Consider the following 23,293-nt stretch of genomic DNA (forward strand, 5'->3'; position numbering starts at 1 on the left):
AATGAGTCGTCGACTCAAATTCACTTCGGCAAGTAAAATGAGTACTCTAGGGTGCATTCAAACTTGTTGCGTTAACTTCCGATAAGAGTCTGCTACCTACTCTTTTGACAGCTTTTTTGACGGAGTTGGGATGGCGAATGGGCAAACAGCCGTCAAAATCAGTGGTCCGAGTCGTGGCAGAAAAACCCTTCAGCCCCCACCTGCAAATCCCTGAAGCTGGACGGACATGCGCTCTTGCTCTTAGGCAAAGCGTTTACATAAGTTGCGAGTGGACCTGAAATTTTATGTTGATTGTTTTGCCACAGGCGAGTAGGCGCCCCGTGTCCACGTCGGAACACCAAAATTTTAACTGAAAGGAACGCAGTGTATACTTCAAAGTTCAAAGCCATTAGTCTCCGCCGTTTCCTGGTCATGACTGCAAGGGGGGAAGGGCCAAAGTGCTTGGAGCAATTGAAGGGAAAGCAAGCTCATTAATCAAAATTCTGGATTGTTTTGTACTCTAGGTAGTTTATTCAAATATATCAGCAATCCCGCTTTTGAAAGCAATATGAAAGAAAAGTATATCCGGGTTCGGAAGCACTTTGAAGGCATTTAAGAAGCGCTAGATTCAAGGTAAAGGCAGAATCTGGACGCTTTGAGTTCTAATGGAGTGTCGTAGATGCATTCAGTAATGAGTGGTTGATTAATAGCCATGGGGACTGTTTGATTTGGCTACCCTACGCAAACACACGACTTGGCCACGCATTCGACCCCCTCATCAGATGTATCCGAAGGCAGGAGCTCAAGCGTGGTGGTGTATGGTCCTGTCCATGTGTGTGTGCGCAAACGTGCGCTTATGTGTTTGAGATGACGCATGTTTCTCACACGTTTGTACACGATTTATCGGCAATACATCTTTTTACATGTGTAAACTGGACGTCGATGGATAAATGCCTTGGCAAACTGACAGGATTTAACCCCCACACCGACTGTAGGGTGGGCGAGTATCTTCCTCACTTCACCATCCCAATACCTTACCTACGCCGACACACGAGACGCAGCCTAGTTAAGTCATCAAGGAGGCGGAAAGAGGAAGGGGATGGGGGGGAGCTGGGGCACGTGGGATGGGAGAGTGGGGGAATAAGAGATGGGACCATCCCTCTATCGCAATGTCCACCTCTCTTCGCCCTTTATACCTGATCGGCTCTAAACAGTTGGCGAAAGTTGTTGCAACTAGTTGACTGGCTGCAGTCTCTTACTTCAAACGCGGCGGAATTCAACTTTTCTGACAACTTTTAGCGACATGGGAACCACTTTTTTCCCTTGTATTTCCCGTCACGACGATTTGAACAAGCAGTTTATTGCGTCCTCTGCAGTTTATTTTGCCGTTCTTTACTATCGCCTTAGTTATCTCTCATTCGAGTATCGTCTCATGTCTTTGTGCCGTTCTCTTTCCACTTATTAGGACACTAAAGACACAATAGTCCTCACTCGTGTTGGATATTACATAGTCTTTATGATTGTTGTGCCCTAATAGCTTTAACTTCAGTTGGACGGCCATTCAAATCATCTTAAATCTATGCGAATTTTGAAAACTATCCAACGCTTAATGTTTGACTATAGTTTTCATTTTGTTGAAGGCATAATGTTCCTTTTTTTGCAGGGGTCTTCTCTTTCTACTGCTTGCATCTTTTTGCTGACTGTTAAAGTTATTTACTCATTTAATTGTTAGTGTTACATCAAGGTTTGTATATTTCAGCTGGCTACCTCGATTAAGGGCTACACAGCTTCAAGCTCTTCGAGTAGAGGAGCAAGAGGTCACCTTTGTACCCCCACCTTTGTCCGTCCGTCCTGCACTACCGAAGAATGAGGGTGGCGGGGAGGAGTGCCCTCTAAATCATTAAAATCGTTTTCTTGACCTTTTTAAAATCATTTCTCGTATTCATCTGGCAATTAATTTCAAAACGACCGCCCTGAGAGTGACTCGTTTTTGTTCCATACCTCCTGTGTGACATTTGGGCGAGAGGCCCTAACCAGCACTCGAATTCATTTTTTATGGAGGAACACACACAGCAAGCATGTTTCATTGTGCTGAATCACTGCTGCTATTTGTCACCTATTCAGTAATTTCCTCGAATCCCTTCCCCATCTTCCTCCTTAATTAATTTTTCACTATGTAGAAACATTGCCTGTTCTCGGTAAAGTATTCCGCGAAGTTTCGGTGCAGCCCCTCCGCTTTTGGGGTGGTAGACTAGATTCCATCTTTAGAATATCAATCGAATGGTGAATCTCAGTACCAGGTTTGTTGACCCGCTTGAGTGAAAATTCTGGTTGGCCAGTCTTTGAATACACCGAGGGTGTGACATGAAGGTACTAAGGGCTTTGAGGCAAAGATGAGAAAGCACAACTTGCTTGACCCTCAGGTTACTACAGTGCTAACCCATACGGGCTGAGAGTTTCTGTCATAAAAAGCGCTTACGAATGGGGTCGTTTACTGGTCTTTTTTTTATTGCATACCGTTCCGTTCTCACGGAAAATTCGCTTTCGGCCAGTTTATATAACAAAGCGCCGTCCCAGTTCCGGAGCCAGACTAAATCATGCACCCCGCCGAAGAGATGACAATGGCCCCTCAATTATCTCCGCGTCTCCAAAATATAAATTCTTATTTATTTTTTGAGTATAAAAAGCGCTATTCATGCGAGAACCAGGTATACACAGAGCGTGGCGGAGAACATCATCCCATCCTCAAAGCGCTCCACACGAAGTTTGTGGAGACGACCGCGGAGACTGATACCCTTGGGACGATATATCTTCCATGCAAAGTAGGGCTGAGACAGCTTGGCAAACGAAGGGATCAATGGTTCACACACTACTCCAGCGAATGTTCTTTATTTTTTATCCCGCAGGATCACTTTGTGCCCTACTTCCTCCTTCGCTATGAGCGCGGTGATGGACGTTGGCACGACTTCATATCACACAACGGAACAAAAGTGAGTTCCTTGTTTTTTTATTTCTTCTCCCAAAACTGGAGTTCTGTGTTTTCTCTGGAATAATGGCTGACCTCCACCACAAGCATTTCGAAGGCGGAAGGATGCAACCTTAGGATATCTCGGCCTGCCCTATCAGCCAATCACGTTTAAGGAATTCGAGGAGGATTAGGGGAGCTCCATTGCCCTTTGTTACGCACATGTTTGAACTAATTTCATTACTCTCGATCAAATTTGGTAGCGCTGTCCTATGGGAATAAGAACTCGTTGTGAATTTAAAGTCGTTTAGCGGAGATAGTCATCCCCGTCTGTTAGCTTCATGATATCATGGTGTGAAATTTTATTCTTTTGAATTACTACTCCCCTTAACTTGCTCATCCTCAACTTTAAACTCCAGAACAGCTCCAAATGTTGTTTGAGCTCTCATGCAAGGCTGACAATAGTCATGTCACGTGATCACACAATCGATGTTTTCATTTCGTTCCCTTTTTTCCCAAAAAGCCGAAAGTATCGCTCAATCCATCTACGTTTGTCTGAGAAGGTTTCGAGGGTTCCGGGCTTTTGTTGATGTTGGTCCCTTTTTCGTGTAGAAATATTTGTTTCCTAAATCAAATACTCCTCGAAGTGGTAAAAAGGTTTAGGCCCTGTGTGAGTCGAGATTCTATACATCTGAATCTGGAAGTGTAACAAGAACAATAGATCTACAGTCCTAAACTTTAATAAAAGAATGGGTCTTATTAATTAACTGCACGATTAACAAGTGGGACACCTTGGGGGTGGACACGCAATCAAGTAACTCCCATTCGATGCCATCCGATATAAACCATACTCTCATACAGCATTCGTAGACATTCTTCTTAGAACACCATTGTGGCGGTTTGGATAGTTAGATCCCAGGAAACGTGATTTGAAAATATTCCACCGTCCGGAAAGGCAACCACTTCCTGTTTTACAGTCAAGCGATTCAAAATCTCTCTCAGGCTTCCTTCCCCTCCCCACGTAAATTAACTACGTGGAATGTTTTTGGAAGTAATTCCGCCTCCCTGGTACATCCGTTAGGCTGGAATTCACTCGCATGCCTCTTTTAATCGGTAGGCAAAAATTCTGCTAATGTGTGTGTTGTGTGTGTGTCAAATCCTGGTCCTCCTGTGTGTTCCCGTTGGTTATTTGTAGCCTTAGATGCAATTGTTAACGTCGCAATCTTGATCTCTCAAGCCTATTTGGTCGCAGATAATTGTGCCTGTTGTATTGTTTGCATTCATTGGTCATGATTGGCGTTAGTCATTGAAGCTATTCGACAATGGGGCATCTCTAAGGTTTTAAAACTCCTATCTCAACTTTTCCCCATAATTTTGAAGTTCTAATTGCTTGCGACGATAAGATTGATCCCATTTAATCAGGGGAGTTACTTGACCTAACCCCAAAGGCCTCGCCTCCCATAACTATCCCCATACCTCTTGAAGCGTTGCTCTGTCAAGAGTAAGATTTCAAAATGTGCATCGCGGCGCTGCATTATAGCTTATTCTCGCGCCTCGTTTCAGTATAGCGGCTTATTTAAACGCGTTCTTAAGATGCTGTCTGTTGTGGCGCCGCTAATTCATCTCCGCCTTGCCCACTCAACTACGCTTAAGGACGTGGGTGCGCACCCGTGCGTGTGTGCGTCTCGCACACAACTTCTGAGGGAGTGATGACCGAATTGCCCAACCGGAAGGAGACTCCTTTCTTCCTACCTCGTCCCTCGTTCCCTCCATCACCACTTCACCTCCTACCTTCGCTACAGAACACAAACATCCGTATTAATATCTGTTTGGCTGGTTACTCACCTAATGCTAAAAGACGCCGAAGTTTCGTGCTCCACTTTGGTGTATGCTTTTTTTTTCTGCCTAGATAGACTGAGTAATTCAGACATAACGTTGCCTTTTTTGCGTTATGACTGGAGGACCTGCTGACACTCTTCTCTGGCAGTATAGATTTTGCGCCATAAAACTGTGATTACTTACAGGGGTCAGAAAATTTCTTCCATAAATGGGGAAAAACGATCTCGTTTTCACGTTTCTGGTGGTGATCGGTTAAGTAGCGTCGTTGAGACTGTGACAGCTGGTGTGTACACTTCACGCGCACACGCAGTGTCTGCACTTCCTCTCCGACGCTGACGTGTGTGTGCCTGCTTTGTTCACCTTTCGCGTGGCCCATTTGGGGGGGGGGAAGGTGGGTTACTGGGTGGGGATGTGAGTCATATGGAGAAGAGAGTGGCGGTGGAGGAGAGGGAGTGAGGAAATTGGATATGGACCGAGGCACGTAAACATGTACGGACACACAAGCACACCTGTCACTTGCAGATGTACGAAATTTGTGAATCGAGACGAGTGTCGCACGTTAGAGAACAAAAAAAACACTAGTGTGGTCGTGAATTTCATCAAAAACTCATACCCATGAGAGCGAGAGAGGTTGGGAGAGACAGAGAGAATGGAGAAAGGTGAATGAGCGGTGCATAATGTAAACACAATCCTCGAAGGTAAGCGCTTCAAATGTCGCGCATGCCTTGCGTCTCTTTCCCCAATGTCATTTTTATCATGTCCGCCTGCACTTTTCCACTTTAAGCCTTAGTTTCATCTAGAAGTATTGCTACACACGGTGTGGAATCGTCACAATTTTTGGCCTTTTGCAAACTGAAATTTCAAATCAACCTTTTCATGTTCTTCCTACCAGCTGCAGTGCCACACGTTTGCCTGTGCACTGCAGCGACACGGTTAATGTGACTCGCGTGGGATTTGGTACCACCAATTGCAGTAGAATTTTCAAGCGGATGACCGAAGTTGCTGTCACCTCATTTTTCACCATCTCATAGTTCCCTTTTTCTCTCAATTGTGCAATTCAAATGAGCATGCCTTAAAAAGCACTGCTAATCTCGACGGTACAGCAACTTGGTCGATCGGATACTAATCAGTCCTTATGTTTCTCTTAGCTCATTGTGGCAAACCAAGACAACACTCAACCAAAGACGATACCTCTCTCACCTCCCATAACTGCCCAACGTCTTCGTATAATACCTTACCGAAGTGACTATTCTCAATCAATGTGTCTGAAACTCTCAGTCCTGGGACATGCCTTTGATTGTGAGTCTTGTGCTCCTGGGACCAAGTCCAGCTTTGAGATGGTGTACATTGTTTTCCTCCACCTTTCAGCGTCTCTCTTATACTATGAGATCCCAGAAGGCGACGTTTACCAAAGCCCTCGTGGAGGTCCAACATGGGCTGCTCTAAATGACTCCTCCTACGATGGATTTCGTCTTCCCAAGCGCGGCTCTTCCAGTGGAGATCAGCGATATCACCTGTCCGATGGTTTGGGTGTTCTAGTGGACCGACGTATCTACTCCGGCGGCGAGATTCGAAACGCCTTAGAGGCACCCTATTCAGTGCGTAGCATGCAATGGGATAGCCATCAGACGCTTAGCGGTCTGGTAGGCTGGTTCTGTCGATCGGGTCTACCTCTTTCGCCTCTCTCTCCACCTTGCCAGTCACGCAATGTCACCCTATTGTTCACTTTCCAATCTGGTGAGTTTTTTGCAACTAACCATAGAGGATACCAAGCATAGGCGCAATTGGACCAAATTGAATGATTTTGCTACATCTGGAGATGAATGAGCGTTTGTGTTACACCGGGATGCAGTTGGTGACCTTCAAGCCAGGCTTTGACATGTCCCATGCATATGTTAGGGGCTTTCCAATTCGTGATAGGCCACTGCCACTCCAAATCCAATTTCCCGTCCAAGGTGCTGTAAATGTTGGTCAACATGGGTTTTTCCGTCCATCACAGTCTCACTTGCCCAAGTGTCAGGCTGGAGACGAGGACGTTGTCCACCGTCTAAATTATTCAGTTGATTCACTCTTCTCACTTTTTATTCTCCGTAGTCTTGATTATCAAGCTCTGCATAATATCAGTGGGCACCTCATGGTTGGAGTTAGCTTCAGACTAGTTCCATGTCGTTTTGATTGATGAGACCTTGGTAAATATGACAATTAGGGGTCGAGCGGCTAGGATAAATAGACCTAAGTAGACTACTCTAACAGTTTCATTCGTTTGCAGTGTCATATTCCCTTAGGGGTGTATTTGTTCACTCAATCTGTGCAACCTGTGCGCTTTTTAAGCTCCAAGGGGTCCGTTGTTAGTACTTACCATCAATCCGAGGCACTGTGGGCTTTGAACCCTTCAGCTAACAGTATCCTTCGCTCATTAACGAGGCCTCGTTCCTGTGGAATGAGTTGGATGGCTGTACGGTCTTTTGCCGCTGCCGCTCTAAACTGTTTACTGGGTATAAAAGGCTTTGTTCCTTCATCTTTTTTGAGGGAACTTGTAGGTGTGGAAAGTTCCATTACCCGGAAATGGCTGTTGATTGGAGTGGAATCTATGACAAACGAAGCATAGCCGTAATAATCTTGAAAATGCGCTAGAAATTTGTGTGAATTTAGTTTATTCCAACAAACTGTAAATATGGCTGCTGATAGCATTAATATTGCAAGCCGTAGGCGGTGGTATCTACAATCCTTTCTTCATCCTTTGCCTACTGTTGTGTGGGGAGTACTCTTGTCCAACTCTGATTGGGCGAACCTGTAAGTTGTATACGGGCTTTAGCGCTTTCTCCTCTCTGATGACAAGCCGCGCTCTCATCTCTCACCGTGGGGGTTGCTCATTTGGGACCATGGTAAGCATCACAAACTCTTCCCCAGCATGACGAATCCCCTTGCCTCAACGACTGGTCATGAGTCATCCCCACTTAGTTTACTCGGGCTTGTGTTTGCGAGAGAAGGTGGCTACGATGGTGGCAAAAGAGAGCCGACTCAACAGACGGGCGTGCTATATTGACACAGATGCTCGCCTCATCCTCCTCGCCAATCACAAAGGCGGAGTTCGTTTGCGAAAGCACTACTCTTCACATGGGCGATTGAAGTATGGCCCCGTGGTTCCAGACCGCAGTAGAGATTTTTCACCTGGTAGACTGTGTCAATGCGGTTTACAGCGATACGGGGGCTTCCGTCAATATGAGTCGACCTTCTATTTCAGGCACCTGTTCCTTCAGTGAGACTTCATTTAAAGGGAGGGAATTTGTTGCAGGAATAAGCAAGCTACATTAAATAATGACAATCTTGCTGAGTCATCGAAGGTGAAAACGCTAACTTTGATTTTATGATGCATGAAGTCTTCAATCCCTCAAGTTCGGTGCTATCGAGGTTATTTAAATACCTTCAAGGCCAACTTAACAGCATTGTTATCATGTGTCGTGGTAACGTCTATAAGAATGCGGCGCAGACAAAGACATTTTTCGTTTTGCAAGTGAGTTTTGCGGGAATTTTGGCTGTAGGCCCATACCACTAATCGATGCCATCAGGAAGTCTGCTTGAAAACCACCGTCGGTAGGTGATTGGGGGAATAATGATAACCCTTTTGACCTCAAAGTGGACTGTTGCTCCCCTCGGCATCATCCTGGATTGGGGAACGACAGCGTCTCTAAAGGAGACTACCCATTCATAATCTCTTGCAGTTCTTTTGTGTTCTATTGGTGGGTAGAAAGGCTGGGCTTCCACACATTTTTACGATGCAAACAATAACCAGCTTTTGAAATAGCTTGAGTTTTAGCCTCTTTGGAAGTGCTTAACCAATCATATCTACGCGTTTAGCGGACCCTGATCATAAATAGCATACTTTCAAGATAAATTTACCTATACGGAAATTCTGCATAATAAGCTGCGGAACCGTATGAAGGAGTCATCGGTCTTGCCTTTCAGTTCGCCATTTCTCGGAGTTGCGGATCCATGCCCTAAACTCGTTTGCGGAGAACGTCGCGGTGTTCAAACAGGCGCTGGTCCAGTTTAGCGTAGGCGGTAAGCACTTTGACCGCTACGCTTCGCCCGTTTTACACTCGCATCCACGGAACATCTCCTCCACCCAGCCCACTTGGGTGGTCATTCCGTTGCAAGGGCGAGTGGGTCGGTTCGTGAGGGTCGTTCTCACCTTCGACAGGGATTGGATCATTCTCTCCGAGATTGCATTTAACTCATGTGAGTATGCCACATTCTTGGTATGCGTGTACGCATGCATTTGCTCGTAAAATTTCCAAATCTCTCCGAAGATTCAAACACTTCAGCTACCGACATTGAATAATGGACATTTATAAATCCACCATTTGTTTACAAATGGTGGATTTAACTAGTCTTCCTACAGTCCTTCATAAATAAACTCCGATCAGCACAGATTTTGCCATCAACCGTAAACGTGACATTCTTTGATGTTCTCGTTGGTGCCTAGGCGTATTCCAACCAAAAATTTGTATAATTCAAAACCTACTCTCCACCAATGCTTATTATTGCTAAGCTGGGGTAGAACTTGCCTCAGTGGATGTCCCGACACCTCTGGCGGTCGTCAATGTACGTCTGTCATGATGAACCCCTAGTCCCTATCACATTCTCCGCTCCACGTGTCATTCTTCTAGCATCTAAAAAAAGAATCCTGTGATCATTCTTGTTTACTTTTTAACTTCCTAATGCCACTTTTTTTCTGTGCGAAGCCGAGCCTTTTGCGTCCACCTCCGATCCGAATCCTGTTGGGCCACTGGAATTCGTTCAAGGTGTACATCACTTTCGGGTCAAAATCTTGCCTCTCCTTTATCCTCCCTGGCGCAGTCAGTGGGTTTCCAATTTCGGGGCCACCAACAAAATAGCTTCACAGCCAAATCCAAAAAATCCACTTCAGTGTTATGAAACTTGACATTTTAGTCCAGTTGATAGAATAAGGGGTGGTCGTTCAACCACCTCCATGGCCTACTACATCTTCATTTGTTTGAAAATAAGGCATTCACTTGTGCCATTGCATAAAGGTCAAATGCTTCAAAAAATGATTGCAGTTTTTTCGTGAAAATTTCAAAAATTTCAACACAAGAGGGACACATTTTGTGGCACACGCACTAGGTGAATGCGGCTGTCGATGATGGTCTTTTTTTTGACTCAACAACCGACGAAGAGGGAGTGTACAAAAATAAGCTTTATCAGTGGTTAGATTGTAGCGGTTTTATGCACTGCGACGCCACTTGAGTTGCTATTTAAAGTCCCTTGCATTCTACTTAAGCTCACCAACTTTGAACGTTTACATTGCTGCCTCTGAGTGATGGTGGTGATGGGGGAACGAGGGGCTGTGGAATGGGAGGGGGTGGCTTTAATCTCCTCAGTACATCAACGTCAACGACGCTACACCCACACACGCAAATACTCGTCTGGGAATGCGACTGCAACCGATGTGATATGACTCACTGTGTTCTCTCAGCGTCGTCGTCGTTTGTGGGATTAGTGCGCCTCGAGGCTGGAATGTGTGGGGGCAACTGTATCCTTTACCCAGGCTTAATCAACCACTCTTCTCACCATTCCCCTTATTCCACTGTCTCCTGTCAGAATTTATCTTTCAGTTGCTATTTGAACAACTGTAGTCATGTATGTGGGATCTTTTTACAAGGCCTAACATCCTAGACACTTGGGAGGGCATTCCTCAGCAATCAATTTTAAAGTCACTAATTGAGTGCGACTTGTCCGCATAGAAATCGTGACAGTTGGTACTGTGCATCATGACTGCCATTTTTATCCAGAATACATCATTTGTTAGCCTAACCGATGGAAATTAGTTTTAAATATAGTTGTTTTTCTTCCGAACCCTTAGAGTATGGCGACTTCGAGACTTTTATGCACGCGAGCTGAGAAGGAGCGGGCGATGTACGATACTGGGCTGTAAAAAGTAATAAACTAATTGGACATTGGAGAAGATATACCTAATTCCAAACCAATTTAACCTTGACAGATGAATAAACTGGACCTTCATAGCCAGTATTTACGCCGCACATAAGATTTGGTGCGTCCGTGCTTACGAAGAACCGAAGAAACTTGCAGGCAGGATACCCAGGATGCCATGATTATGTCCGTACAAAAGTCGTCTTCAAGACTCCTGAATCATGGAAGCGGGAGGTATATATATGTAGCCCACCCACTGGGGCTTTGAAAATGGGCACGTACATACCGTTTTAACATTTTGAGAGGTCAGGTTGGATCATGGCTGGCCCTGTCCATTTCACCTCATGGATTATGCCCGAGATGACTAGGTTCTCTCCACGCCTCGCCTTCCCTCTGTGCCCCCTCAGGCCACACGTCTTGCTGTGCGTGCCACCTGTCACATGCCATAATCCGCGCTTTCACTTCACCTCTTGTGGTCCGCAATAGGACTTACTGTGAGGAAGCTCGTTAATCTGGATTGTGGAGGAAGTTTTCCGCACCTTTGTTAGCTTACCCAAGACGGACGCTGAGAAATCATCTTAAGTGCGTAATTCTGAACCACCTCATCATTACTTACTTTAGTTTCTGCCACTGTTTATTACAATTGTGTTAGGTGCTTACGATGGCCAAAAGCAGTAATTTTTCTGAGCAAAAAACTCATGCGGCTATCCGGTGTCAAGACTTTAAGAGTAGTATCTGCATTAAGCCTTGTCGGCAAGTCCTGCGTTGTTTGGCATGCATGATACAACACTTCCATCACATCTGCCGTAAGTTCACCATCGTCCACTGCTGGATTGGCATTAGCCTCTTCTTCATCAGCCGCATTGTCGGTGTTTTGAGCTCTCGACGCGACTAGTTATTGGTTTGTCCGTACTTTCCTGAAGTTCCTTTAAGAGAAAAATTCAAAAGATAACAAAAAATAGGTGATAAATTACCTTAAAAATGGTTAAGAGACTCCTTGCTTATTATGCAGAGCAATGAAATACCTCGGACCGTCTTTAAATGCTCTCCTGACAGGCGTGGTCGTCAGAACCTAGGTCCGTTATCCACAATATGGCCCGCGTCGTCGATAGTGCAATTAACACACGCCCGTTTTTATGGACGGAGGGCAAAAGGCGGTTGAGAATTTATCCTGAAGTTGCCTCGTGACCTTCCCCTCCCCCTTCTCTTTCGTCCCGGCCATAGCTCCTCGCATCATTAACCCGGCGTTGTGGCCGTCGCGTAAATTACTGCTTAATTAATGAAGGAAGTAGTCAAGCCTGATGCTCACCGCCATTTCCACGATGTAGAATTTTAGAACCTAATTTATTTCGGAGTTAGTGTGAATTTGTTAATAGGCTAACGTTAGTAATGGATAATTACTTTCGATTTATTAATAAAATGGTAGTAAGATTAACGCAGCTGTTGCACCACGAGTCTTCCCTGAAGTCTAAAAAAGACATGACACCAGGGCAGAACATATACTGCCGAGGTATAGAAGGGCTAAGGGGCTAATGACATGACCCAAGCCCATGCCTCCCAACAGGGGTACAAAAGCGTAGCCTTCAGTACCCATAGGACCAAATTGAAGTTTTGCATAGCTCCCCTTTCGAGCGGCGTCCTCGGCGTTCCTTCTTGGTCAGCCTCCCGCGTTGACCATCACAATGTAGTCGGTGCTGTAAGCAAAAACGCCCATCAACTAATAGTGCCAGCAATCGAAGTTGCAGGCAGCTGAGATGTTTGGTTGCAGCATCACTGATCTTTCTTGGAAATTTCTCTGGATCTGGAGTTTCAGCCAGTTTGAGAACTGTATTTGAGGAAGGGGGACGTGCTGACCATCTCGTGTGTCCATCGTTAGTCGTAAGAACACTAGCCCAAATGTAGAGTTATACAGTGAAGGACGGGGCTTAAAATAGTTTTGTGGGGATACGGTTTGAAGTCCTTCTTGTTATTTAGCGGCCACCTCATTGCTTCTGGACATGTCTATTTGGGCTCTCTTCAGCCAGTAGAGATGTGGAGGCGGTATCAGGTGTTCACTTGATTGACACTTTAATGCAAGTAGAGTAGACAGCTGCGTAACGAACTTTTTTCAGGTAGTTTACAGGCATTGTCGTTTCAGTTGTTAATAGCATCTTTTTACCACTGCCCGAATATCCGAACCACTTAATTTGTTCTGATTAACTTGATGCGTGCAAAAAATGCACAAAAATGCCTTTCTGTCTTTGCCTTTTCGGTGGGCATAAGGACCTAATTTCTCAGTGTCTGTTGTCGACGGTGAGCTGTCAGGATCAGAGCCTGTGACTGCTCCTTTCGAAATCACTTGCCTACCAATGTATGGCGCACACACAAACACGAGTATTGTGTCAACCCCTAGGTCTGGAATAATAGTTGTGTGTGTGTGAAAGCACCGCTTATTTTGGAAGACCCACCAAATGGTATATGTAGTTAAATAAAAAAATTTTGCACACACCTTGCATGCAGATAACAACATTAGTTAAATTTACATGGCCATCTGCGACTCCTGGGATTCTTCATGTCCGACGCGCGCACTCGTCAGCTGGGTGAAATTCACACCGATTAACTTTAACTCATCGGTCATCAAATCTACTTGGAAGCAAAGCGGTTAAGAAACGATTTAATGCAATTTAGAAGTCGTCAATCGTGTCTGCTTCACGAAAAATGGAGTCCCTCGTGCATATTCGCCTTCTTTTTCTCACCGCTTCCCCTTAAACCAGTCTCGTTGATTTACATGACTCCGAAATTTTGTAAGAGGCATTAGCTCTTCCATGATAGTACCCAAAGGTCCTTTGACAACTTGACATAGGTCGGTATACAGTTGTTGCATCTACAGACGTGTGTAGGTGATTTGGATGATACGAAGCCGGAATAACAGTCGTACATCATCGAGACACAGACTGCATGTCTATTTGTTTTGGTACAGTGGCCAATCTAAAGCCAGGTTTTACCCATTTCAAGGGATACCAAAATAACATGCTATTCCGGATTAAGATGGGTGAATAGATCAGTTGCCACGTTCCGCGAATCGGTTGGTTTGCATGCCACAGTTGATTCTTATGTAAATTCAGTTTGTTTCAGTGTCGAGGGTGATTACAACCCTGGAGGTGGGTAGCAACATCAGCCCAATTTGCATACCTGTCACATAACTTGACTTTATTCAGCTCCTTGTGGTTCTTCGACTCACTCCTGATAGAGCAGACCTCAGAGAAACTTTGCTTTTATTCAACCAATAAGACTTTGTTTAATTTATTTAACTCAAGGAATCAGATATATTTTTCCTCTAGATAATTGTTAAATTACGGTTCATCTCAGAGTAGATTGGTTTCCTCTAAATGAGTAACTTGGCTTTTTTAAACAGACGGTGCATCATGACTGACTTACCTGAGTCGACACACGAAACTGGTTGTGGTAGCCCCTATAGCCCTCGCTCATGTTCAGTTTGCGTTGAATGTAGAACGAGTTTCGGCCCTGACTGCTCAAAAAACTGTCGTTTGAATAAAAAATGAAATGTCAACTAGCCGGATGTAAAAGTCCAATTTCAAATTATTCGAACAGCATCTTGCTCACGCTGAGCGACAACGAAAAGACCTTAGAGGATGGGAGGAGAGGGACAATACTAAAGACAGAGCGAAGGATAATTCAACTCCAAGTAGTTTAAAAAAACTGGGACATGAGAATTTGGATTTTAAACTGATAAGGCATCAAGCTATCGAGGACCCTAAACTAGTGGAGGTAACTGCAACGGTGGCGGAGCGCGAGTGATTAGGGCAGCAACAGTGCTGGTGGTGATGCGTGGCGAGAGCGAGAGAGGCTCGTGAGCCGGAAATTTTCATGCGCATCCGTGCGTGTACACTTGCATGCTCTCAAGGGAGAAAATGAGTCCTTTTTCGCTCTCCAGCACTGTTTATTTCCGGCTAAAGAAGCAAAGCGTCAGTAGGAAAACGGAAGGCCTCTACTTCCTTCCGCCGCAATTTCTTGATGTGGGGCTTCGTGGTTCTACAGTGAAATTCTTCCACCTTCATAAATTTCTTCCTTTTTTATTCCAACAGAGTGCCATAAGCTCCCCTCCCCCTAACTTTCATTGTAGCATCCCCATAATTTCATGGATCCCTGCTACTAGGAGGCGATAATAATTTTATGACGCCTTAACGTTCTGTGACCTATAATTATCCTAATGACTGGCTTACCAAGGGGCTAAATAATCATCTGCCTTCCGTCCACAAAAACTTCACTCAACTTATTTGATCCAAAATTTTTACTTTTTCTCGATATTTACAGCTCTGCTGATAGTGGACATAGACGAGGAGAAGAATAGCGATTTGCCGCAGACCTCATTACATGCGCTCCAGTCATCGAAACGTGAGTTGCTGTGTTTCCTCATGATAGCTTGTGACCAAGGCCACACGTCATCATTATCAAGCATTTCTGATGTGTGGTAATGGTAAGTGGCTTTGATTACCAACCCTTGCGCTCCCCCCCCCACTCCCTCTAGAATATATCCTTTCGTGAGTCCCAAGAGGCATTAAGTCCAGACCAGTTCGGCCGAAACATTCTAGCTGGGGGAGGGGCCGTCCTATCCTATCAACTCAGTTAGTAGATTTGGACCACCCACTCGTGAGCTCACTCCCTTCATAATCCATTTTTCACCACCATAGCGTCGTCGTGGGATGCCTCGAAGTCTGTCCTGTCTATGCGAACAGCTCCACCAGCGTCATTTATGTTTATGACTAAACAGCCTGTTGAATAACTTCAAGCCTCGTTTATTCCTTATATAAATCCCAAATTATTTATTTATTAATAATGTGCCATATGTCAAAGTTTGCGGCTTCTTTTATTTAGTATTCTCCATCTGCCATCATGGCTTCTGAGTTTCTTTATAATTGTAGCGTCCAGTGAAAACCTCAACAGATGTCTTTAGATGGCTGATTTAGCGGGAAAGATTTTGCATCTAGGCTGTCATTTCCTTCACAAAAGGTACGGCCTTCAATTATTCGACAGAAGAAATTCGTTCGTTCAGATACTGTCGTCGAGGCATTGCAGTGTGGAAAAATCGGACACATTAATCATGTCGGGTATTACAAAGAGAAAAAAAATGTCCGTCGAGGGAAAGAGAAATTGTAGTCGTCATATGTAGATACCTGAGTGCCCTCTGTTGCCTTCTAGCTGGAGCTGTTTCTACTTTAAGTTTGGAGTCCCCCCCCCCTAACGGTTCCTACAGGATGTCTCATGGCTGTGTAGAAGCTAAGCTGCCCACGCCATTTATTCACCACTCCATAAACCGTTAATTTAGGGTGGATTAAAAACAGCCTCAACTCTAAAGAATGGGCGTGAATCACCCCATACACTACTTCCAGCATCCATTTGTCAGGCAGTCATTTTAAGCAGGGATGCCTTAACTACTTTATGCGGCAAACATGTCGTGGGAATATTTCAGATGACCAGTTTCTACCGTTCCGATGTGGATTCTCACCCCTAACAACCACTTGATCATCGCTAAGACCAAATAATGAGATAAGGTAGTCTTTACGAGGCTTTGAATTTGCGTGCCTTCAATTGCATAGTTGGGTGCGGCGGTGCCGAACACCGCGATCGCCGCCTGCATGCGCGATAAAATCAACACGCCACAACGCTATTCGTTGTCATGCAAGAGGCATTAAAAGAGAATTTCGTATATACGGGTGTGAGGGGGTTTAAACTCCACTCTCCACGATCACTTCGCTACCCGGTTAGGCGGACACGCAAACCCACCATTCTTTAGTCAGCCTCCCTCGTCGGCTTGCGAGAATTTATCTCGCTATCCTGAGGAGGGAATATGTATGTGTGGTGGGACATTTATGGCTCCACGAGGTCGTTCCTGCCTGTGTCATTGGTGCCATCTTGTGCAGTGGGTTATCCCCCCTCCCCCCAACTGATCCGGCGTGTGTGAGGCCTGCTTTGCCCCTCCGCCTGCCCTTCGCCCCAAATTCCCCATTTTACAAATGCGCTCCACCCTACTGCCAAATTGCATATATACACACGCGGATGAGTGTCGTAGGTGAATTTGGATTGTATTTTAACCCAGGGTACACATATTATACATGGGTATAAATCACATGCACTTTCGAGTTCCACACAAACACCGAAACTTTTTAAAATTTATTTGGATTGCATTTGGTACACGCTGGGGACATATTGAAACCGAAGCCCCCAGCTTCTGGCTGAATGCCATGTGCTAGGCAATCGTAACTGTCCGGCGTGATATGTTTAGACAGTTTATTTTATTGAATCATCTTTCTTAAGGTCACATCTAGTTGAGAATTGTGTTGGTGGGTCTAAGTTATTTGCGGTGAGAAAATTTATGTAGCATGACTTTGTGATGACTTAGTAAAGTTATTGAGCATCCCCATGTAACGAGGAGGTCCGAATTTCTTACTTTTGTGGGGTGTCTACATTGTCAATGTCTTTTCAGGACTGGGTCGGTAACATGTCAACATTGTTATGTCACAAATGTCTTTTTCCTGACAAATACTCATGCAAATGTGGGGTGGGAATGTCCAGAATGGCTAATCCTCTATTAAAATTGGTATTTCCCCTACATTTGCCACAAATTGCGGGAAATGTATCCAGCAATGAAATTGTGATTTATGGTGTGTACTTACACGGGATTTTCCTACTTTGCTTGTGCACCGCTTTAATGCCACGTTCTTGTGAAGTAGCGTCAATTTTTCAACCAACCCACAGCAGGGCACTACCGCGGATTGAAGTTGCCATTCCATTCAGGTGAGATACTGCCCCTCTCTGGCAGGTTGAGGCTTTTGTTTTAGCCATGTTTTTTTGTTTCCCTACATACAATCAAAAATGCGCGAAATGAAGCGAATGTAAATGCAACTCGTGCTTGACGCAGAAGTTGGATTTGTGGGATGACCGGAAATTTCAACAGGATAAACGGAAATGGGTGTGAACTCTAAACATTTTTCCCTGTTTTCATCGCCATCGGTGAGATTGCCACATGTCCAAAACTAAAAATATTGCTCAAGTTTCGCGTGATTTGAATAATTTGTATGCGAAAGTCACTTTCTGTGTTTGCTGAGACGGATCGAGAGATTCGCAGAAACCGACAAAAAAGGGGCTCTAGAAAAAAAATTATCAGTTTTAATTTAAGCAATTCACAATCGTTTCAGTTTCCACCCGTCCCGATTTAATTAGATTGCTTTTGTCCATATGTGGGGAAAATAAAAAAATTAACTTGCATTTGAGACTCCGATTGTGTGCTTTTACAAACGATCACGTAACTTGTACTGAAATTTGATTATTTTTGTCTCCTGTAGCTGCCATTAGTCGTGAAGCTCAGCCATCGCGTTATCCGTTCATTTTTCTTGTAAAAAAGCAATTTAAGTCTTACATCTTATTAGCAATATTTAAAAGAATAGTTTACTAGTTGAATTCTTGTCTCTTTGAAATGCACAGTAAAGCTATCTCGCATAGTTGCGTGGAATTTGGTCTTAATACGAAGTTTTTTCTCGGTTAGAACTGTCATTTTCAATTTGGAGATAAAAAGGGAATGTTCCTCCTGTACTTGAAATTTCGGTGTGCACTTCTTCATTAAGCAATTTTTTCACTTTCTTACGATATCTGGTAATCTGGTGTTCTGAACGGTGAACAGACTACCTGTGAATGCGAGTTCTCTTGGGGTCGTATACAGGGTGTTTTCACTTACTGTTCTTCAAAACACAACAATGGATTTGCATTATTTTGTTTACTGAAGGTCGTAAAATGAATAGACAGTAGGGAATTCAACTTTTTTGCTGGTTTTAATTTTATCTCAGTAAATCAAATTTTTGCCCTTTTGTTTTGAACGTGAGGGGGGTGTTGGACTAAGACTGCTTGAAGTTGAACTTGGGGATTTGGTAGACTACTAAGGTAATTTTCGTTGGGGTTATTTTAAACATAAAAGCCTAATTCGACCAGATAACTCTTAATTTTTGCATTGGGTTGGATCCAGGAAATTTTGATAATGAATAGGCAAAGTAGAACGGATTTTTGTAAAGTAAAATAAGCAAAAATATATAATGGAGTAGGTAGTAGCTTTGAAAATAATTTCTTGATTTCGTCCTCTTATTTTCCAAAGGGTATATCTAAATCGAAAGTTGTTACATGATTTCAGCTGTTTCCCCAATAATTGACAACATATTGTTTTGCCTGATAATGCACTTGGTTAAATTCCATCATTCTGACGCCCTCTTTCGGCAATTTTCAAAGCTTCAGAGATAAGTCCCGTCAACCAATCCCAGCAGCAGGTCGAGGCCTCCTCCTCCTCGCCCATTCCTCAAGCCCAGCCGCCTTCATTGGAGGAATCCACAGACCTGTCTCTTATTATCGGCTCCGTGTGCGTGGTAGGATTGGTTCTCGTGGTCAGTGTCTTTGTGTACGTCCTCTGCCGCCTCTGTCGCGGTGGCTCTCATGCTAATCGAGCCCTGTTGAGTAAGGTCACTGCCGAGAGAGGTACCGATGGTGGCGACTGTGGTAGCGGTAGTAATAGTACAAAAAAACCGAAGCTCTTGGAAAACAACGGCCTGATAACTGGTGGAGATGGAAGATTCTTAGCTTTCAGTGGAGCCACGCCCACCAGTGCTTTCTGTCTGGCCAACACCATGGCTGCCAGTGACATCTCCTCTCCTAGCAAACCGGTCGATATGTGTTCTCCCTACAATGGAAACGGTGAGTTCCGTGGTTACCATGTTTGAAAGCTAAACCTGCTATATGTCATGAAGGCTAGTATAATCATCTTTTCACCAAATTCATCTGTATTTGGGCTTATTTTTAAGTTTTTCGTCATTCTGGTTTGTTGTTTACTTTTTTGAAACAATACCCCGTTCTCGAAGGTCTAAGGTTTTATTATAGTGTATCAAGGGAAATTTTGTAAGAAGTAATCGCCACAGGAGATCTCGGTGACTACTATGGTAAATGGCTGGTAAAAGTGATGCGCAAAACTACTGATTATGTGCGTGTGGGTGGGTGAGTGGACAAGTTTGTCGATTTTAAGGAAACGAAAAGGGCTAGCTCGGATTGAGTTGGTGTGTCTGAGAGAGGCACTAAAGTGTGTGAATCACCCCCACTGTATCCTGCTCTAACCCCTTCTTCAATTTCTTAAACAAATCGCCGAGATAAGAACGATTTTTTGTTCGTGTGTTGAGTCAGTTCGTACTTGGCTGAGTAGCAGCAGCTGTAGTCGCCGCAGTCACAGCAACAGTAGCAGGGTACATTTCATATTCAAATGCTGCTCATACTTTGCAGAATTCGCCTGCTTTACCAAATCTGCGAACAACTTAGTACATTCATTGGCTTATACAAAACCAACAATAACCTTTTGGTTTATCGCCTGTCTGCCTAGTTCCATAATTCGACCATAGAGACTCAAGCCATTCTCGCAATTAATATTTCATACCGTTTGTTTTAATTAGCTCAAACATAATCAGGAAATCAAAAGATATCATTACTAGGAAAGCAGGGTCTTAACTAGTCCCTAATCCTCTTAAAAGGAGGTGAATTATGCGGCACCAACACAAACGGGAGGCTATCTTTGGGTTTTTTCTATAAATGAGTACTTTCATGATTCAGTTACGTTACTATAATCAAAAAATTATGTGGGTAGCTTCCATCTATTGCTTTGTTTTCACTATTATAACCACATTCTCTTGTTATTTTGAATAGCATCAAACCGCTCGACATACTTTAGGTTTTTGTAAGCTTCATATTTTCTTGCTTTCTTAGGATAGGGAGCTGTGTTAATCCCGAGTGGTTAATGACTTAACTTCTTGAAGTAAACAGAATTGGGGCAATTCCTGCATTTTAGACGGGATGTTACAAGCATTGCATCTGATGCAGCAGCAACACCAACCACAAGCGTCGACATATGATCCCGTCTTCCGACCTCTGCTTCAACCGACTGCGGGCTTTGGGACACTTTCTACGAACAATGGAGCACCGCATCTAACGATGTCGGGTACCACAGCAGCGTCTTTGTTCCAACCCCCTCCGCCCCCGCCACCACCACCACCGCCGCCTGATCAGCCACTACCGCCTCTCCCGCCCATCACCCCTACATCCGGTATTAGCTGCGGCAACCACCGACCCAGCTCCACAGTGAATCCATACGCCGCCTCTTCCGCAGTATCCATCCTTGCCAACAGTAGCGCTGCTGCCAACGCGCCCATGATTGCAAGTACTCACACTGGTGAGCTCTTCATTGGGTTTCTTCTGCCTCAATGAGTCACTAAAACTTACACTAGCTAAAGTATTATTTACTGACCTTAATGGCTTATGTTTGCATTGATATGGATCAGTGGAGTTCAATTCCAACTTTTAGTGAACGTTGTATTTGTCAAAATCCTGGAAATGTCTTTCTTCGTCCTACGTCAATTTGGTAATTTTTAAAGTGTTTTAATCGGTATTACTTCTTCGACACAAACCCGACTTTAAGGATCATTAACAACACTAATTCACTCAACATATGCGTGTCGGTTGGTGTGTGAAGATCTGGTAAATTCGTTGAGTTTTAGACTCTTGGACTGGAATTGCAAATTCGTCGAAGCGTTTTGTCCACTGATGGTCCATTTATCTTAATCTGATGTCCCCAGAGGATCGTAAATTTTGCGCCACGAGTAATAAAACCTAATTCATATTTCATCTGATTTTTTAAGCTGAACTGAGGCAACAGACAGCTTTGATTAATTTGAAGCGTCAACTATTTGATCAGCGAGTAAAACTGGGGAGATGTAAGAGTTGAGAGATAGGACTGGAATGGAAATAATTCAGGGAATTAATATAGTACGAACATTTGATTGTCGCAGAAAATTTCGGAATTGAATTTTTGGGATTGCGTGGCTTAACGTTGCATTGTCTCACTGGTGCAACATAGCCCCACACTTTACCGATGATTGTAGTCATAATGAAACTTTAAATGAACTCATTCATACTTTTGGTGGTTTATTTGAACGCCAAAAGGGGAATAACAGACAATGCCAACTTGTAACTGGTCCTGTTTGCACACTCCTACTTGCTGCAACAAATAAGAACCTCTACTGGCACGTATTAAGTAGGACGTTGTCTTCCCTCCAGATAGCTCGATGGCCGAGTATGCTAGCGCTTCACTGATAAGCGGTCAGTCGGGTTATCCCATGCGTCCCCCCTCTATCCATGGAGGTACAGGAGGTCTCATATTTGCGTCACAGCCCACAGCCTACCCCACCGCCCAGTCACCCGCCGGACAGGACGTCTTTCTCCAGCCCACCGCGATGCTAGTTGGCACAAGCACTGCCAGCAACGTGGTGAATGGAAACGGTGTCTTCCCCTTCATAGTGTCCTGCTCCAGTGGTTTTGGCGATGCTGTTGTCCCCTCGCTTTCCATGCTACCCTCGCACTCCAAGAATGGACTCTTCGACACCTTAAAATCGATCGACACTTTACCGCCACACGAGATGCGGTGAAAGGCTGGATGGGGCGATGTGTGCTCTTGCATTCCGTCGAAATTCTTTGTTCTTTCCCCTCCCCTCATCCTCCACACTCCCATATACAAAGCAACAATCCATATGTGTATCCGAACTGCTGCTGATGATGCCATGAGTTGTGAGCACACTTGTCGAACAATTTGCCATCTTTCCCCTTATTCCTCCGCCTAGATTTGGTCCTGCAGATCACACCAGCGTCAATTTTTTATTCTCAGATTTCTATGATTGGTGTGCATGGCTACGCGAGCCCATTCCGACAACGGCCGCTTAAACCTGGCCCGGGATTCAAGTTATCGAGTCTCTCCTTTCCTCTCTTCTCAACCTCTAAAGTTTGCTGCCTTTTAATGTTACTGATGACCACTTCCACTACCAATAATAATATCTAGCAGTTTGCATTGCACGCTGATTCATCAGTCATGTTATCATGAGAGGGAAGGACTGCATGGGCCGCTTGTAGATATAATCGGGGGATTAGCCCTCTCACTCAAATGGCACAGCCAAAGAGCGATTTCCCAATCGGGATATAGGTAGCACCATGGTGGCGGGAGCCTTAGCACGTCAATACTAAGTACGGTCTTGTTGGGAATGCTTCACTTCAAGAATCCAGTCACTGAAAGAGATGCTGACGGAGGCAGACTGTCCCAGTCTCGGCCCCAGCCAGACCGACAACAAAACCAATCCAACCCGTTAACACCAGGTCGGGCGATCCCTCGGAACCACCCAACTGTACCACCAGAAACTCGCGACTACCACCTTGAAAGCGAGGCTGGCAAAGCCATACTGTCGAACGGCAACGTCCTCCGACCCGCCTAAGTCTAGCCCACGGAAAACCAACCCCTGAGTCCGTCAACAAAACTCCGTCATGGGCACACTGGAGGCATCAGTAACTATCCTCACTAAGGCTCCAAACGGCTTCCCTTGAGATCTAGGCCATGTAATTATGGAAGCACCCAAGTGGGCATTAGCGACACGATTTTCTTTGTGTACAGACAAAAGGAAGTATAAAAGGTAGAACGGCTACAAGACTAAGTTACAA

At 44.5% G+C, this 23,293-nt stretch overlaps 1 protein-coding gene across 1 annotated transcript; it reads left to right on the forward strand. All coding sequences in view use genetic code 11, as the record gives it.

Annotated features, from left to right (window-relative positions):
- Positions 1–2,576: 2,576 nt before the first annotated feature.
- Positions 2,577–22,528, forward strand: EGR_09970 (Discoidin domain-containing receptor; the record flags this gene model as incomplete). The annotated part of the gene is made up of 13 exons (XM_024499219.1): positions 2,577–2,801; positions 2,886–2,969; positions 5,932–6,082; positions 6,152–6,520; positions 6,739–6,926; positions 7,599–7,668; positions 7,745–7,957; positions 8,750–9,022; positions 15,050–15,130; positions 19,010–19,468; positions 20,604–20,984; positions 21,869–22,232; positions 22,429–22,528. The coding sequence occupies 13 exons, from the start codon at positions 2,577–2,579 to the stop codon at positions 22,526–22,528; spliced, it is 2,958 nt and encodes a 985-aa protein (XP_024346365.1).
- Positions 22,529–23,293: the final 765 nt, after the last annotated feature.

The sequence above is a fragment of the Echinococcus granulosus genome, assembly GCF_000524195.1.
Source record: "Echinococcus granulosus chromosome Unknown EG_S00180, whole genome shotgun sequence".
Taxonomy (NCBI): domain Eukaryota; kingdom Metazoa; phylum Platyhelminthes; class Cestoda; order Cyclophyllidea; family Taeniidae; genus Echinococcus; species Echinococcus granulosus.